The sequence below is a fragment of the Fundulus heteroclitus genome, chromosome 1 (genome assembly GCF_011125445.2).
Source record: "Fundulus heteroclitus isolate FHET01 chromosome 1, MU-UCD_Fhet_4.1, whole genome shotgun sequence".
Lineage (NCBI taxonomy): Eukaryota > Metazoa > Chordata > Actinopteri > Cyprinodontiformes > Fundulidae > Fundulus > Fundulus heteroclitus.
Genome location: NC_046361.1, coordinates 43,997,122 through 44,014,025, shown reverse-complemented (window position 1 = coordinate 44,014,025; position 16,904 = coordinate 43,997,122). Strand labels below are relative to the sequence as shown.

At 44.1% G+C, this 16,904-nt stretch overlaps 1 protein-coding gene across 4 annotated transcripts in view; it reads left to right on the top strand.

Annotated features, from left to right (window-relative positions):
• grm6a (glutamate receptor, metabotropic 6a) overlaps positions 1-15,241 on the top strand; it is a 15,821-nt gene extending 580 nt beyond the window's left edge. Inside the window, exons 1-17 of one of the 4 annotated variants that reach the window (XR_004932050.1) lie at positions 1-307; positions 398-991; positions 1,645-1,861; positions 2,028-2,163; positions 2,258-2,412; positions 2,485-2,625; positions 2,696-2,896; positions 5,157-5,296; positions 5,371-5,493; positions 5,610-5,874; positions 5,959-6,194; positions 6,264-6,425; positions 7,418-7,567; positions 9,699-9,839; positions 9,928-10,026; positions 12,409-12,481; positions 13,997-15,241. The exon at positions 1-307 is cut by the window's left edge and continues 554 nt beyond it. Coding sequence is in view for 2 of the 4 variants with exons in the window: in XM_036144000.1 (XP_035999893.1) it covers positions 443-991; positions 1,645-1,861; positions 2,028-2,163; positions 2,258-2,412; positions 2,485-2,625; positions 2,696-2,896; positions 5,157-5,296; positions 5,371-5,493; positions 5,610-5,874; positions 5,959-6,194; positions 6,264-6,425; positions 7,418-7,567; positions 9,699-9,839; positions 9,928-10,011 (2,700 nt within the window). In the remaining 2 variants the exon portion in view is untranslated. Of the gene's footprint in view, positions 308-397; positions 992-1,644; positions 1,862-2,027; positions 2,164-2,257; positions 2,413-2,484; positions 2,626-2,695; positions 2,897-5,156; positions 5,297-5,370; positions 5,494-5,609; positions 5,875-5,958; positions 6,195-6,263; positions 6,426-7,417; positions 7,568-9,698; positions 9,840-9,927; positions 10,027-12,408; positions 12,482-13,996 lie in introns of those variants that run through there. The other 3 variants (XM_036144000.1, XM_036144005.1, XR_004932051.1) reach the window with 3 other exon arrangements.
• The last annotated feature ends 1,663 nt before the right edge of the window (positions 15,242-16,904 follow it).

Sequence of the window (16,904 nt, the reverse complement as noted above, 5' to 3'; positions counted from 1 at the left end):
TGAAGGTTCTGTTGCTGAGTTTAGGGATGTTCCTAATGTAATGTTCTCCCAGGCTTTGATTGGGTCCAACTGACAGGTTTCATCTCTGAGGAGATCAAAGCAGCAGAGAAAAACAGTTCAGATCAAACTCTGTGTCCAAATCAGAGCCCGCTCTGATATGTGCCGAGTTCTGTTACCCAAAGTACTTCAGATCTGAAACACAGAGGAGTGTTTGGTGTCCGTGTTCCTATTAGAACCTGTTCCAGGCCAGAGCTAAAGTAGATGGGACCTAAAGGAAAACCTTGAGGGACTCCAACTTATAATTCAGGTGATCAACTGTATTCATGCTTGAACCAATCGTCTGCTTTTCTGTATAAATAAAGGTTTAAAATGTTTCAGCTGATTGATGTTTCCTCAGGTAACCATCGCAGGATGACAGCTCCATGCTGAACGTCACCTCAGTATGACAACATCAGGCCCAGGAACCTTTTATCCAAATGTTGTTCATGCTGGCCACCACTCCGCTCTTTGGCGCCGCCTCCTGCTGCCTCTCTGGATCTGGATTGGTGAACCGGTGGTACAGGTGAGGGCATCCCACCAGCACTTCCACCCCCACTCCATAAAGTTACCTGGTGACATCACTCTGGGGGGCTTGTTCCCCATCCATGCCCGCGGTCCTCATGGCGTGAACTGTGGCGAGCTGAAGAAGGAGAAGGGCATCCACCGGATGGAAGCCATGTTGTACGCTCTGGATCAGATCAACAGTGACCCTGAGCTCCTGCCCAACATCACGCTGGGGGCCCGCATCTTGGACACCTGCTCCAGAGACACCTACGCCCTCGAACAGTCGCTCACCTTTGTTCAGGCACTGATCCAGAAGGACATATCCGACATACGCTGCTCCAACGGTGAACCGCCCATCATCCGCAAACCAGAGAGGGTGGTGGGTGTGATCGGCGCATCGGCCAGCTCCGTGTCCATCATGGTGGCCAACATCCTGCGACTGTTCGAGGTGAGAGGGACAGATTAAAGACACACCACACAGATGAGAGAGTGAGACAGCATGCAGACAGACAGGGCAGAGAGAAACAAGACAGAACCAGAGACGGATGTAGGCGAGGAACAGGTTGTTGCAGCTAGATGACAGAAAGGAGGATGAGTGTAAAATGTTTTTTTATTTGAATCATCAGCAGGACAAGCACTTCCAGTTAAAGATCACCATCACAAAAAGGTTCTACCAGGGAGCAAAGAGATCAATCTGATGACCCTGCTCAGGAGAACGTAGAACCGTTGATGCAGACAGAATCACTTCTCCATAGTTAAACAACATATAAAATAAACAAAAACCAGTAAAGTGTAGAAGAACCCAGTAGAACCAAGTAGATAATGTTTGGATGTTTGAATGTGATGCTTTAAAGTGCAGCTCGCTCTTCCTCCTCCTTCTCTGATGATGAGGAGGAGGTGGCTGTCATAACGAGGTGTGCTCGTTAACAAGGGCTTAGTTAATCACTCTGTGTGTTAATGTGATTGAATCCCTGACACACTTTGAACTGAGCCGTTACACAACATTAATCTGTCTGAGTGTTCCTGGTCTCTGTGGCTCCACCAGGGTGTCCACTATAACCAGTCAACTGGGTTCTGGTTCCAAATCTCAATGTGTGTCAGATACCTCAGGTGAGCTACGCGTCTACGGCTCCGGAGCTCAGCGACAACAATCGCTACGACTTCTTCTCCCGGGTGGTTCCTCCCGACTCGTACCAGGCTCAGGCCATGCTGGACATTGTCAAAGCGCTGGGCTGGAACTATGTCTCTACGCTGGCGTCGGAGGGGAACTATGGAGAAAGTGGTGTCGAGGCCTTCATGAAGATCTCCAGAGAGGCTGGTATGGACACACCTGTCAGTCTCACCTGTCCTGGACTTGTTTTTCTCTGGCCCATCTGTCCTACCTGTCTCATCTGTCTTTGACCTCTTCACCTCACCTGTCTGTTTCACCTTTCTGTCTGGTCAGTGTCTCTCACCTGTCTCTGACCCGCCTGTCTCTCCACCAGGTGGAGTGTGCATTGCTCAGTCAGTGAAGATCCCTCGGGAGCCAGAAGCTGGGGAGTTCGATAAGATCATAAGACGTCTGATGGAGACGAGCAACGCTAGAGGAGTGATCATCTTCGCCAACGAGGATGACATCAAGTAAAACACCAGAGGAAGTCGACTCTGCCTGCTGCAGCTGGTTGGACAGATGTGGTCAGATGACTTGATTTTGACTCCTCCCTCTCTCTGGTAGGCGTGTCCTTGAAGCAGCGAGGCAGGCTAACCTAACGGGACATTTCCTGTTTGTCGGGTCAGACAGCTGGGGAGCGAAGAGCTCACCAATCGCAGAGCTGGAAGATGTTGCAGAGGGCGCTGTCACCATTCTGCCCAAGCGAGTCTCGATTGACGGTAGAACCTGACGGTTTGTCGGTGATCACTTGGTTCCAGTCTCTGAGGGTTCTAACTCTTTGTGTCCTACAGGCTTTGATCAGTACTTCATGTCTCGCTCTCTGGAGAACAACCGCAGGAACATCTGGTTTGCTGAGTTCTGGGAGGACGACTTCAGGTGCAAATTGACCCGCCCTGGGATAAAACTGGACTCAGACAAGAAGAAATGTACAGGTAATCACAGCCGCGTATAGAGGCATGCAAAGATCATAGGTGATCACCCGGCATGGTGTTCTGTCTGTAGGTGGGGAGCGGATTGGTCGGGACTCGTCCTACGAGCAGGAGGGGAAGGTCCAGTTTGTGATTGATGCGGTCTACGCCGTTGCTTACGCTCTACACAACATGCACCAGGACTTGTGTCCCAACAGCCATGGGGTCTGTAACAGCATGGATCCTGTGGAGGGGCGCCTGCTGCTGGACTACATCAGAGCCGTCAACTTCAATGGTGAGAAAAACCTGAGAACTCGGTCTGATGAACGTCTTCTGGGTAGACGGACAGATACACAGACAGGCAGGCAGGGATGGAGACAGGATGGTGGACCGATAGTGAGTGGACAACATCAGGTTCCCTGCTTTCCTTAATGATCTCATTGTCTGTAGATGGTTTGTGTCTCATAAGAAGACGGTCCTGTGGCTCTGGTTGTTCTTTCTTTCCACTGTCCCCATATGCTTCTCAAGGAGAAGGGATTGCTTCAAAGTCATTAATGACTTGATTTCTTTTAACTGAATTTGGCTGCATTGTAGGGAATTGCATTGGTATCTGTGATCCTGTCTGGATTGTTCTGATTCTTTAATTCTGTTTATAACCTGGATTGGTTTGTATTGTGAAAATTTTTTGTCAAGTTTATTTGTGTAGCACATTTCAGCAGCAAGGCGGTTCAAAGTGCTTTACATGAAAACATAAAAACATCATAAACACATTGGAACTGATTGTGAGACCAGGAACAAACAAATCAAATTGCTGTTTGTTGTGAATTTGAAACAGTTCAGAGATGCTTAAGTTCTTTGGAGTTTAACTGGATTTAATTGCAGTGCGACATTTAAAGTCAAGACGGTGTTTGAGGCAACTAGGTTCTGTAACTACAACACGACCATCCAATCAAAAGTCTGGATTTCTGCTGGAGGATCGTTAGGAACCAGAAGAACCTAGAACATTGAGACTGAATGAAAAAATTTTCAGGTCTTCAAATGCTCCTCTAGGTGGAGGTTGTATTCATGGTACCGGTAAGGTTCAGATTGGTTGGTGCTGTAGACCCCGGTTCAGATTCTAGGCAAGTCCATCCCAGTGGTCTCAGGCTGGTTCCTAAAACAGTCTGAGCCGCTGCAGACGTAGTCTACTGTCAGGGAGGCAGTTAGTCTTCATCTTCTTCTGTCCTCAGAGACAGAACCACAGCCCTGCAGCCCCTCCTGTCAGCCAGCGGTCAATTTTTAATAAAGATGGCAAGCTGCAGCAGCTGAGAGACACGGAACAGTTCATCTGGAAGAGGCGGGCCACGTGTCAACAAGCAGGAAGAACCCACCTGGACTCCACTGATTGAATATTCACAGACAGGAAGGCATCTCTCACTAAAGACCCAGATTGTTTCAGGCTTTATTAATATTCATAATGATTCTGATGTTGTTTTACATCGCTGCAGTGCAGCTCTATCTGGGCGGCCAAAGGTGGCTCTAGGAACCAGTTTGGACTCTCTGGTCAGTCCTGGAACCAACAAAACAAAAATGTAGAGTCAATGAAAGCTTCATATTTATGGTGACATTTGTAGGACAGCTGCTGTTTCACTGAAAAAGCTTATGGTTTGCAATTGGTTCCATTCCAAGTTTTTCCCTGCAGATGTGCCCATGGACAAGTTTCCTACTGCTTTGTGTATTGTTGAATTATTTTCTTGTTTAAGGTGTTATTTCACCAGCATGAATAGAAAAGCTCTTTAAGTTTGGTCCTTGGACTATTTATAAATATATATAAAACTATCAGCTGTACTATGCAATCTCACTCATCCCTGTCTGTAATTTATCCCTATTTTCCCAAGACTGCAATCGCTCATTCAGTTCCTTATTAAACACAAAAAACAAACGTGTATCTGTAGAGACAGAATATACAGTTTTTGGCTGCAATAACTGTAGATGATCATGCATAGATATATTATTTTGCAAGAAATATATTTGTATTTAACTTTTTTTGTATATTGCACTTAAAGTGTCATCCTTGAGAGCAAAGTGGAAGAAAAGTCAAATTACTTGTTGAATGAAGCTAATTGCCAATTAAAACTGATTCTGAAAACTGGAGAGTAGTAGGAGGAAGTAGCAGAGTGAAGGAAAGTAATCTTGATTTCCCCCAGCAGCCTAAAAATCTGCCTACCATTTAACAGATTAAATTCACCCAGCTGCTCAATTCTGTTGAGCAGAACATGGAGTCTGTGAAGAGGTATGGATGCACCTGGACAGGTAACCCAGTATGAACATAGAAGCACAAAGAGACACTAATGCTCCTCAAGTTGAAGTCACTATTTAACTAGATTGTTTAACGAAAAGCAGCATGCACCACTACAAAATACACACGATTTGGGTTTGAACCAGAGACCTTTCTGTTCTAAGGGGACAGTATCCATCGCTAATCTACCACGCAGCCCCCCACCCATCCACCCAGCTGAATTAAACCCATATTTGTGTTGATGTAAAGCTGCCGTCCGTCTCTCTGTGTCTGACAGGAAGTGCAGGAACAAGTGTTTTGTTCAATGAAAACGGCGATGCTCCGGGACGCTACGACATTTTTCAGTTTCAGATGACCAATCACAGCCACCCTGGTTATCATGTCATCGGCCAGTGGACCAATAATCTGAGACTCAATGTAAGACACTAAATGTGCCATGAAAGTTAGCTGGGTGGACTTTATCTTCCTGACTTCATGCCATGTGTGTGCAGCTGGAGGAGATGCAGTGGTCTGGAGGAGACAAATCCGTCCCAGAATCCATCTGTAGCTTCCCCTGTAAACCAGGAGAGAGGAAGAAGATGGTGAAAGGAGTCCCCTGCTGCTGGCACTGTGAGGTACTGAAAACATTTCATCACGCTACCTTCACTGCTTCAACGTGGATGACCAATATCTGCACCCCTCCCCTTCGATAGTCTCAGGTGTAACTAACCTCTCTCTCGCATCCCTGCAGCTCTGTGACGGATACCAGTACCAGCTGGATGAGTTCAACTGTGAGACCTGCCCGACAGACATGCGTCCCATCCCTAACAGAACCGCCTGTTGTCCCACACCCATTATCAAGCTAGAGTGGAATTCTCCCTGGGCCTTGGTACCCGCCTCCCTCGCCATGCTCGGCATCCTAGCAACCAGTGCTGTGGTGATAACCTTTATTCGCTTTAACGACACCCCCATAGTCAGGGCGTCAGGAAGAGAGCTGAGCTACGTCCTCCTAACAGGTGAGTTCAATAAAACATCCGGAACCAGCTGCAAGGGTGACATTAGCAGCATTATGATCTCACCTGTCTACTCTCTCTCCACAGGTATCTTTCTGATCTACCTGATCACCTTCCTGATGATCGCAGAGCCAGGTGTGGTGGCATGTGCATTCAGACGCCTCTTGCTGGGCCTTGGCATGGCCATCACTTACTCTGCCATGTTAACCAAAACCAACCGAATTTACAGAATCTTTGAACAGGGCAAGAGGTCGGTGACTCCGCCCAAATTCATTAGCCCCACCTCTCAGCTTGCTATCACCTTTATCCTCATTTCTGTCCAGGTAGGTGGTCACATGACCTGCAGGTACAACAGTAAGCTGCTGTTTGCATTACTTTTTGGTGTCTGTCAGGTTCTTGGCGTGTTTGTGTGGTTCGCTGTTGTTCCTCCTCACACCATCATCGACTATGAGGAGCTCCGCCCACCAAACCCAGACCTGGCCCGGGGCATCCTGAAGTGTGACATGTCTGACCTTTCCATCATCTGCTGCCTCAGCTACAGCATCGTTCTCATGGTAAATCAGCAATCAGTCATTGATGTCCTACAGAACTTGGAGACGTGTCAGAACCAAATGTCATTTGGATGGTTAAAGCAGCTATAAGTAAGATTTACTGTAAAATCAACTTAAATCATTATCATTTCTCTCCCAGGATGGAAGTAACATTACTTATAAATAATCGGTCCTCTACATCAACAACGTCTTAGTCACGTTTTTCTCCTTTCAAACCTAGAGGTACGGTTCAGAACTACTTCGGTTAAGAGTGTAGCCAGTGTTTATTTCCTAGTTCCTGAGCCAATTAGTTGAGAGTCCTCAGGGTTCCCAATGAAGAGCACAGCATTTGGTATTTTAACTTGGCAAAACAGCAGCAGACTGTACACATGGAAGCCAGTAAGAGAAGCAAACCAGAATACAGCATCATAGACCTGTCCCGTGGAAGTAAAAATTCACAACAGCAACACACCGTTTAAAAACGGTAGATTAGATTGTTGTGATTGGCAAGATGTTGTACCGATTGGAGCCTCAAGGTGCCAGTATTACTTTTGGCTTCAGAGTGATGTTCCTCAGAGATCCACACCTCTAGCGCAGAGCCAGAGCTACTGTGAGTCTCCAGATCCGTTTCCACCTCCTGGTGATAAAAGAATCCTTTCCCAGAGCATGATGGCTCCACCACCGTGCTTTATAGTGGGAAAGAGGTTCTCAGGTTTTTGTACTCAAATGGTGTTTTAAAGGCAGAGTTTCTTATTTTAGATGATTGAGTTTTACAGTTAACTTAACTGTAAATGTGCGTCATGTTTTTATGTTTGGGAAGTAAAAAAAATCGTAAAAATCTTTACCATTTATTTAAATTTTAGATGAAAGGGCACTAGACACCTGATGACGAACTGAGCAGGACATTATTCACTCTTCCTGTTTCTCAGTTGCTCCTGTTGAGTTTGTTGGGAAGGAACATTAGTACTTTTGTTGCTAGGAAACGGTTGATCAGCTGTTGCTTCATCCGTTGCTAGGTAACGTGTACGGTTTACGCAGTGAAGAGTCGAGGTGTTCCAGAGACGTTCAACGAAGCGAAGCCCATCGGCTTCACCATGTACACAACCTGCATCGTCTGGCTCGCCTTCGTGCCCATCTTCTTTGGTACTGCTCAGTCCACTGAGAAGGTAAGAACCGGGCTGCACCACAGTGAATCAGTTAGAACCAGGAAGAACCAACGGGATCCCAGGCCAGCTAGATAGACCCAAGTTAAAACCATGAGAAAACAGAGAGAACCCCATCAAAATCCAGCAGGACCCAGGGGAATTAGGAGGCCACATGGAGAACCAAGCAGAGTCAGCAGAACCAGGGAGAGGTGAGCCCACCAAGGGGACCCTGCAACAACACCAGCAGATCAGTAAGAACCAGCAGGAACGTGATAGCTGAAGGACAGAAAGTAAAAGGAATGATAAGCTAGAACCTAACAGAACCACAGTATGTGGCAGAGTTCAGGTGTAGCAGCTGAGCTTTCTAAACAGAACCTTCATAACTCTATTCTTTTATATAAACCGATGGAGGGTCCTCTTTAATCTGTGTCAGTTCTGGTTTACTGTCGGATCTCCAGAATCTTCTCTGAGCGGAAACTGGTGGATGTTTACCAGAACACATCAACAAATCAGAATCGAAACAGAGGTGGGTGGCCCAGCTGCAGGATCAGCGGAACCGTTGGTCGTCAGGTGGAAGCGGTTTGGGTCAGCTGGAGCTGGGGGGGGGGGGGGGGTCCGTAATGCTTCAGATAAACCCCAGAGGCATTTTGAGGTCGGATTATCCAGATTAGAACCAACACATAAAAAAGCCCAAACAGCTCTAACAAAAAAAAAGACTAAATGTTGGGAAGGAAACAGCAGGAAGCAGGAGAACAGCCTGGTCCAGCCGGGTCTGACAAAATAAAAGCTTCACTCTACGGTTAAAGCTGGAGCTGCAGGAGGTTACAGCTGCTGCAGCAACATTTCAAAGAGAATAATTCATGGAAACACGAATAATAGCTGCAAACAACAACGGGCCACATTCGGTCTGCAGCGCCGGTTCTCCTTCTGTGGCTCCGTGATAACAGCCGGTCCTCCTCCTCCGCCTCCGCTCTGGGTGTTTAATGAAGGAGGATTTAAGAGAAGCTTTTTATCTGAGAACAACAGAGCGGAGGATTACCGCTGTGGCAGACATTAGTGAGCTGTGAGGACCAGCCTGTGTTCTGGTCCCCCCAACACACACACAGGATAACCGGGCTTTGTTCATACCCGCAGAGATCCGCTCTTCTGCCTCAAGCTGGCGGTTCTGATGATCACATGAGGGAGTTTCCACCTTTTGATACTTTGAAGAAAGGGAAGAACCCGTTTTTATGACCCGCATCTCGTCAGCGGGACCAGATCTGCTCTCACAATGGAACCGTCCGGTTACAGGAAAGATTTACTGAACCATCAAACGTTGGTTTTCTACTGCACCAACTCAACAGAACTTCCCCAACATGGACCCGATCATCTCCATGTGTTGGAAGAACCTGTGTGGACCCGTTTGGAAGCTCTCCCCGGGGGTCCCTGATGAAACCTCCGTCCTTTTGTTGGTGGTTCTGAGGCAGCTGGTCGGTTCTTTCTGATGTTCTGGTGGGCCTTCTGATGCCCAGGCACTTAGCTCAGTTCTGGAGCAGGATAACAAGCTGCAGTAGAACTGTTCAGAGTCCGGAGAACATGGAAACCACGAGGAACCAAGATCTCGACATTTCAGCTGGAACATATGGAAACATCTGCTGCTGGAGGCTGAGAAACCTTAGAAGACATGCTGATCTTCAGATGGACCAGGGTTAAATCTGTGGGTCATAAAACCCAAACCGTTCTTATGAAGAAACCGACCAGCATGTCAGCCCCACCCAGTGGAGGTGAAGGAACCCATCTTCTCCTGACAGAAACACGTCTTATTTTGAGCAAAGAGCTGCGGGTCGTTTCAGCCGGGTCTGGTAAAGGACGGTGGTCCTCTGTGTTCTGACCAGAACCTGGTCTGAGAAGGACTTATGGAGGGAAGCAGATATTCCAGGTTGAGATCTGTGGAGAAGTCTTCAGCCTGCTACGTTGCTTGAAGCCAGAGAAGAAGAAATCCAGTTAAAAGGTTATAGCAGGTTTTGAATAATTCCTCCTTCATAGTGGTTCTGTAGGTCCAAACATCAACACAGAGGAAGCTCTCAGCAGGTTCCTCGCGGTTCTTCAGTAAATCCCTGAAGCTTCTAGGCTGTTTTAACAGTTTCTGAGGGAGGTCTGGTTTTATCCGCAGCTCTTCATCCAGACGGCCACTCTGACCGTGTCCATGTCCCTCAGCGCCTCCGTCTCTCTGGGGATGCTGTACATTCCCAAAGTCTATGTCATCATCTTCCATCCCGAGCAAAACGTCCAGAAGAGGAAGAGGAGCTTCAAGGTCAGAACTTCCTGCTCAGGTTCTTTTTCTTGTGTTTCCTGATTGTTCTGCCATGCTAACCGCTAACCGTCACGCTGCTGCTTCGCAGGCTGTTGTCCAAGCGGCTAAACTGTCCCAGAAGACAGACTCCCAGAACGGAGACACCAAGATTGAACCCGACAGGTCCCAGTAGTGTCACCAACTGAAGGTACAGAACCTCCTCTCAGAGATTCCCTCCCTGGCTCTGTTCACACGGACTCCAGGAATCAGATCTGAATATCGTGATCAGATTCTGAAATGTTTTCTGAATGAGACGGGTAGTTTATGCCCATTGTTAATCAGAACAGGGTCCATCTAAACACGTGGTTCTGATCATGTCCCTCAGATTGGACCAGAACTGCCCAGACTGGGCCTGTGTGCCCTGTGTCTGCAGCTTCATTACGTCTCGGCTTTTCTCAGAACCTGGAGCAGGTCCATTCTGGTCGCTCAGAGAGCAGAACCAACACACTTCCACATCATACCATAGAGCAGTGTATTTTACACTGCATTACTGGTCTGCATCAAAAAAATTAAAATAAATAACACACATAACCCTCTACCCAGGAGCAGAGTACCCACCAAACAGCAGAGGCAGATATATTTTCAAATTCACAAAAGTATTTTGTTATGAGTCTACTGTTCCATTTTTCCCAGATTCTCTCTCCGTTCTCCTTCTGGAGACGCAGTGAAAAAGTCGATGTTTCCATTTCGTGGATCCAGTTTATAATGCTTATGAAGAGCCTGAAGGTGGGGGGGCTTGCCTGCTTTCTTGCCTTCTTGCTTGCAATCAAGAAAAACTTTAGTAAACATGTGTCACATGAACTGGGTCCTTCAGGGAGTTTTCCAAGGTACAAGGAGATGAAAGAAAAGTCCAATACTGTGTCCAGGGTTTCAGACAATATTTGCTTAACATTGTGCCAAAATATCTTTAATTTAGGACAGGACCAGAAAATATGAACATAATCTGCAGAAACCACCCACACACCCTCTAGCAGGGCAACTGTGCACCACCTAACCTCGATTTCTGCTTTAGTGTAATAAAAAACCTGGTGAGGTTCTTCCACCCAAGATCCCGTCATTCTGAGGACTTAGCAGTTCAAAAGGTGTTTTTCCACAGTTGAGACCAAACTTCCTCTGAGATTGTAATGATGGGTTCCTTTTCCCACGGCAGTCTGATAATCTATTGACCCCTTATTCATAGTTGTGAAATTTCATTAAAGCTTGCCAATAAAGCCTTTTGTATTAGTACCAGCGTATGCATCCATAAAGACTTGCATTATCTCCGGATTTAACACTAAGTCAAGGGTCAGGATTTCCCTCCTAAAAAAAACTCTGCACTTGCAGATAGCAAAAAAACCTCCTCTTCCAATCTCATAAATCTGGCACAAATGATTGAAATTAAATAAATGGGCATTTTTTTATTATTTTACAGAAGGAAGTGATTGCCTGTTTGGCCCACAGCCTGTATTTATGGTCTACACTTGGGTTAGGGTTAGGGTGTGGACTGTTCTCCCTGCTGCCCTCTGGAAAGAGGTACCGCAGCATCCGCTGCAGGTCCACCAGGTTCTGCAAAAGCTTTTTCCCTGCTGCCAGACTGTTGAACTGCTGAACTATAACCCATAAACTCTGCACAAATACTCACCGGTACACTGACTGTGACTTTCTCCTGTTTTGTTTACACTTTAAATTATCCATCCATCCACCCATCCATCTTCTAACCCACTTAGTCCCTCATGGGGTCGCTGGTGTCTATCTCCAGCGTTCACTGGGCGAGAGGCGGGGTACACCCTGGACAGGTCGCCAGTCTGTCGCAGGGCAACAGATAGACGGAGAGGACAAACAACCATTCATGCACACACTCACACCTAAGGACAACTTAGAGACGTCACTTAACCTAACAGTCATGTTGTTGGACTGTGGGAGGAAGCAGGAGTACCTGGAGAGAACCCACGCTTGCACAGGGAGAATATGCAGACTCCATGCACAAAGACCCAGGGTTGGACTCAAACCCAGGACGTTCTTGCTGCAAGGCAACAGCGCTACCCACTGCAATCATTTACTTTTAAATCACTGCTGCACCTTACACTGTAATTTAAAGTTACTGTAGTTTACAAGCTGTATTCTTGCACAAATGCCCTTTGCACAATCAATTCTGCACTTACAAATGTTTTTTTTCTTTTTTGTGTGTTTTGGATCTCTGCTTTTTTATACTCTTTATTTAATGTTTTTCATACCAATGAAACATACATCACACATAGAACTAGGGGCACTGATACATAGATAAATAAAAGAGAAAAGAGAAAATATTACAAGACATTAAGCTTGATTGTGCTTCCTTATTCTTGTATGTCAGCCATTTAGACCAGCGTTTATCGAAAGAATGTCCTCTTACGCGTAAAAGATAGGTCAGTTTTTCCATGGAGTGGATCTCCTCAACGACTTCCCGCTAATGATCCAGCTTGGGAGAAACTTTCTTTAGCCAGGACCGTGTAATAGCTTTTTTGCTTGGAAGGGATAAAATTTTAAAAAGGTACTCGTCTTCTTTTCAAAGTACTTCTTCAGATAACAGCCCCAGCAGAAAAATTCTGGAGTCCTTAGGAATGGCATACCCCAAGATTATCCCGGTAAGGTCCATTCATACCCCACGTGTGGCCTACACGTCCGTATTTCTGTCCGTACGTTCTATCCGTTGACTCCTTCATACCTCCGTCCGTCTTTTATGTTGAGGTGTGCAATAACCAATATTTTCCTCTAGGTGGCAGTGCTTGGCGACTCCCCGATTTCTTGAAAACTATTTAGAACTTTTTGTTTGTCCCTGTGCCCCGGACACGACACATCATATATGTGTGGGTAGCTGCGGACAATCTCCGCAAGTCATTCCTCGAATCCCGCCATTGTTTAAAGCCCAGAATTATAACCTTCTTCGTGATTTTGTTGACCTTTTGTACTACAAACTCAATAGCGCCCCCACCTTTTCCGGTAGTATTGCTTCGTATTGATCCGTTTCGTCCGTAATCGTAAGCTCCCAATTTTCGTGTCAAAATACGGACGAAATCGACGGTTAGAATGTATGAAACACTCCACACGTATCCGTCTTTTACGTGAGCTATGAATCGGCCCGTAGTCTGACAGATACCGTCCCAGTAAGTTGCCAACTTTGGGCAGTACCAAAATATATGAGAGTGATCGGCGTTCTGATGGCCACATTGTCTCCAGCATTGCTCTTCTTTTCCTCTCTGTCTACTAGTAATTTTAGGTGTAATGAAGTATCTAATTAGGGATTTCCATCCGAATTCTTTCCACCTCTTAGAGCTGGTGGATGTTGTGTCGTACACATTGAAAGCCAATCATCCTCTGAAATAATTTTTCCTAATTCCCTTTCCCATTTAGCATTAATATTCAAGGTGTTATTTCCATTATATTTCTGCAGCCCTTTATATAGTTTGGAAACAGTTTTACATGGAAGGTGAGAGTAAGCATTTGTGAAAATGTTTACAATAGTATTACCTTCAGGAGGAACACTCTTTTTATTTTAGTGTTGTAAAAATGTCTCACCTGAAAGTATTTAAATAAGTCTCTGTTCTCAAGATTATACTCCCTTTTTCAATTGTTCAAATGTTTTAAAAGTATTACAATCTACAAACTGGCATAAAGCTACGAGTCCTCTATCTTTCCAACCTAAAAAGGAGGGATCCAATTCTCCTGGCCGAAAGTTTGAGTTACAGGAGGGCCACATCAGGAGTCCAGTGACATCTGCCAATCTGTACCTGTCCACCACCTCCTTCCAGATTAACAATGTGTCCTCAACTATACCATTCCCATTTTTATCTGTAACTATTCTATCTCCCAGCCTTGATTGGGGTTGAACCCCGCCTTGCCTAAGTTCAATCTCTTTCCATCCACATACAAATGGTTTTAAAAATACTCACCTGTACACTGTGACTTCTCCTGCATTGTCTACATTCAATTGTTCACTTTTCAGTCACTGCTGCACCTTATACTGTAATTTAATTTTTACTGCAATTCATAAGCTGTATGCAACGAAATTTTGTTCTGTAAGCACTCTGTGCATACAAAATGACAAATAAAGTTGTCTAAGTCTAAGTTTAACTGTAACACCTGTTTTCTTTCCTCCTCAGGTACCGGCCAATTATCCCCGAGCACATCATCATCATGAAGATCACGCACGCTGAGCTTTTATTGTGAAAATCAGGCTTTGGGTCAGACAGGAAGGAGCTCGGTGACGCTGCCGTAGCATCAGAGACATTGATCTCTATTTATTGTATTGATATCCGATTGGCTATTGGTAGTACACATTGTTATGACGTCACCAGCCGCCATATTGGTGCTCCCTAGTTACAACCAGTCGAAATGTAAACAATACATGTGCTACAGCATCGAACAATCATGATTTCCTCATTTTCAGGGGGGCTTAAGACTTTTAAAATAAAGATAAATTCATAATTTTGACTTAAACCATATTACACTTTATTGGCTATGTCTATATATTTACATCTATGATTTGAATAGGACTAGGAAGGCTAAAGCGTATACTGGCATATAATTACATCAAGATTCAGTATTACATATATATATATATATATATATATATATATATAGGGGAGACCAGGGCTAGTTGTCACACGGGTAAGTTGCCACATTGCAATTATCTTCTCCATCAGAGGGTGCAACCAAAAAGTGGAATACCAGTTTTCCTCCTTTGCATGGTCAGGTCTCATGGACTGAGTGAGAAGAAAGACAAGTCATTGTAAATTGAGATGAGCTCCAATTAACCATTTTCCACTACACAAAGTAAAAAATATTAACTCCATATTTTTTTAAATAACCTTCATTCAGATAAAAATTCTAGCAGTTATACATATGGACTTTTTAAAATAGATATTAAGGCATCCAGTCATACCTCAGTCATATTTCTGATTAAGCCTAACATTAATATAGAGCTAGCATTAGCAAACATGGTCATTTGGGGCAAGTTGTCACATAAGAACTTACTCCAAAATGATAATTTAAAAAAATAATTTAAATCAATACATCCTAATAAAACTTTTACATTATTTTTACAGAAAAAAGAGCGATTTAAAAGAGAGGACAAAGTAAGAAGCTGGTCAGGAGTTATAAAAGCAAAACAGAGCATGGCCGTGCAGCACCTGACGTGATGCTGAGGCCAGTCAGGCAGGTGACCCTCGGTCACAAGTCGAACAGGAGTACAGCGAAGGACTTTAATGTCAATTACTGTACTTTGGCGTGATACTGTAAAACATTCACACCAGCGGAAATTCAGGGTCAAACAGCTATCAATCAATGTTTCATAATATTTAATTTTATTTGATGTTATTTCATATGATGCAATTGAATCTACATAAGCTATGGCAAAACTGCAACTCAGATGAGGAGTCTGACTCATGAGATTTTCTTTTGTTCTTTTGTTTGTATTTAAAGTTTAAGTGTCAGTTTCGTAATGCATGTTGCATATTATTTCATATTATTTCATAAGAAGTAAAAGTGAGTTATTGTCATTTATTCATTTAACATTAAAAAATAACAACAACATTCATTTTGCCCTTATTTTATTGGTTGTGTGACATCTTACCCTTTGGAGGGGCAACTTGTCACATGGTGACGATCTCCATTAGATCACTTATGAGTCTGCACAGAAATAAGATATGAAAAATACACAAATACAAAATATATACCTGAGACTTTGGTCTTTCATCTGGTATATATGTTTTTTTATATATGGTGTCTTGATTCCAATATTTATGTGCGAGTGTAAAAAATGTGACAACTTGCCCCGGTCTCATTCATATATATATATATATATATATATATATATATATATATATATATATATATATATATATAAGGTTCAAAATGATTTGTTTCTTGTTGAACAGAAACTACAGCAGACCTGATCCATGATGTCCTCTCTGTGGTTCCTGATCTTAAATTATGTAAATGGACTTTTTGGAGAACCGATCAGAGATCTGATCACGAAGCTCTGAGTGAAGGAAAAATTCAGCAGGATGTTTCAAGCATCCTGTCTTAGTCCAGAACTTCGAGTCCCAGCTTTAGTCATTCTTTGGTCCATTCTGCATCCAGTGGTCCATAGATCCAGAACCTGTAACATCCCAGCGTGAATCATTCTGTGAATAAATGTGATCTAATTTAAAGTGTTGCAGTGTTTGGGTCTCATTGAGATGAAAAGGTTTCCTTGTTCAAACCAGATTAATTTTCTGGTTCTGTCCAGGTTCTCACATCAGAACTGATTCCTGCAGGAATCTTTAGGCGGAACTGCCAGTTCTGTTTAACATCCCCCATGACCAGAGGTGGTTCTGACGGTTCTGCAGGGACTTCTTCGGCAGATCAAACTACTTTCCGACAGGTTCTGAACCAGACATTTAATCTGGAGTGAAACCAGTTCTGGGTTCAGTGGTGTCTCCAGATTAGACTCTGGGAACCGAGAAGCAAACTGAGGATAAACCAGAGAGATGTTTTCTTTGGATCAATCAGCACATCAAATACAAAAATAATTTACTTTTTGGTTTGGTAATAATATAATTCTGGTAACTCAGTGGGAATTTAATTAGTTAATCTGACTTCCTGCAAACCTTTGGTGTCCCTGTAACCCAAAGGATTTGACCTAATATTATTATTATTATTATTATTATTATTATTATTATTATTATTAAAACATTGAGAAACTAACCTGTGTTCCACCCTTTGACTCTGGTGACACCAGTGGGGTCAAGTATTTTTAAACTGAGGAAAAAAGGCAGAAATCATTGGATGGGGAAGAAAAGGAAGATGGTTCTCCGTGATCAAAAAGGCAACAGGAGAAATACGGACTGGAAGAAGCAGCAGAAAGACTGAGATTTGGACATAAAATACTTAATTTGACACAACAGTATTAGGGGGAAATGTGAATACTGCGGGGAGGATGAAAAACATGTATTAAAATGTCTGAAATATGATCAAGAAACAAACATGAGGAGGGAATTCCTGCTTCTTTGGGCTTTTCCTTTCCAG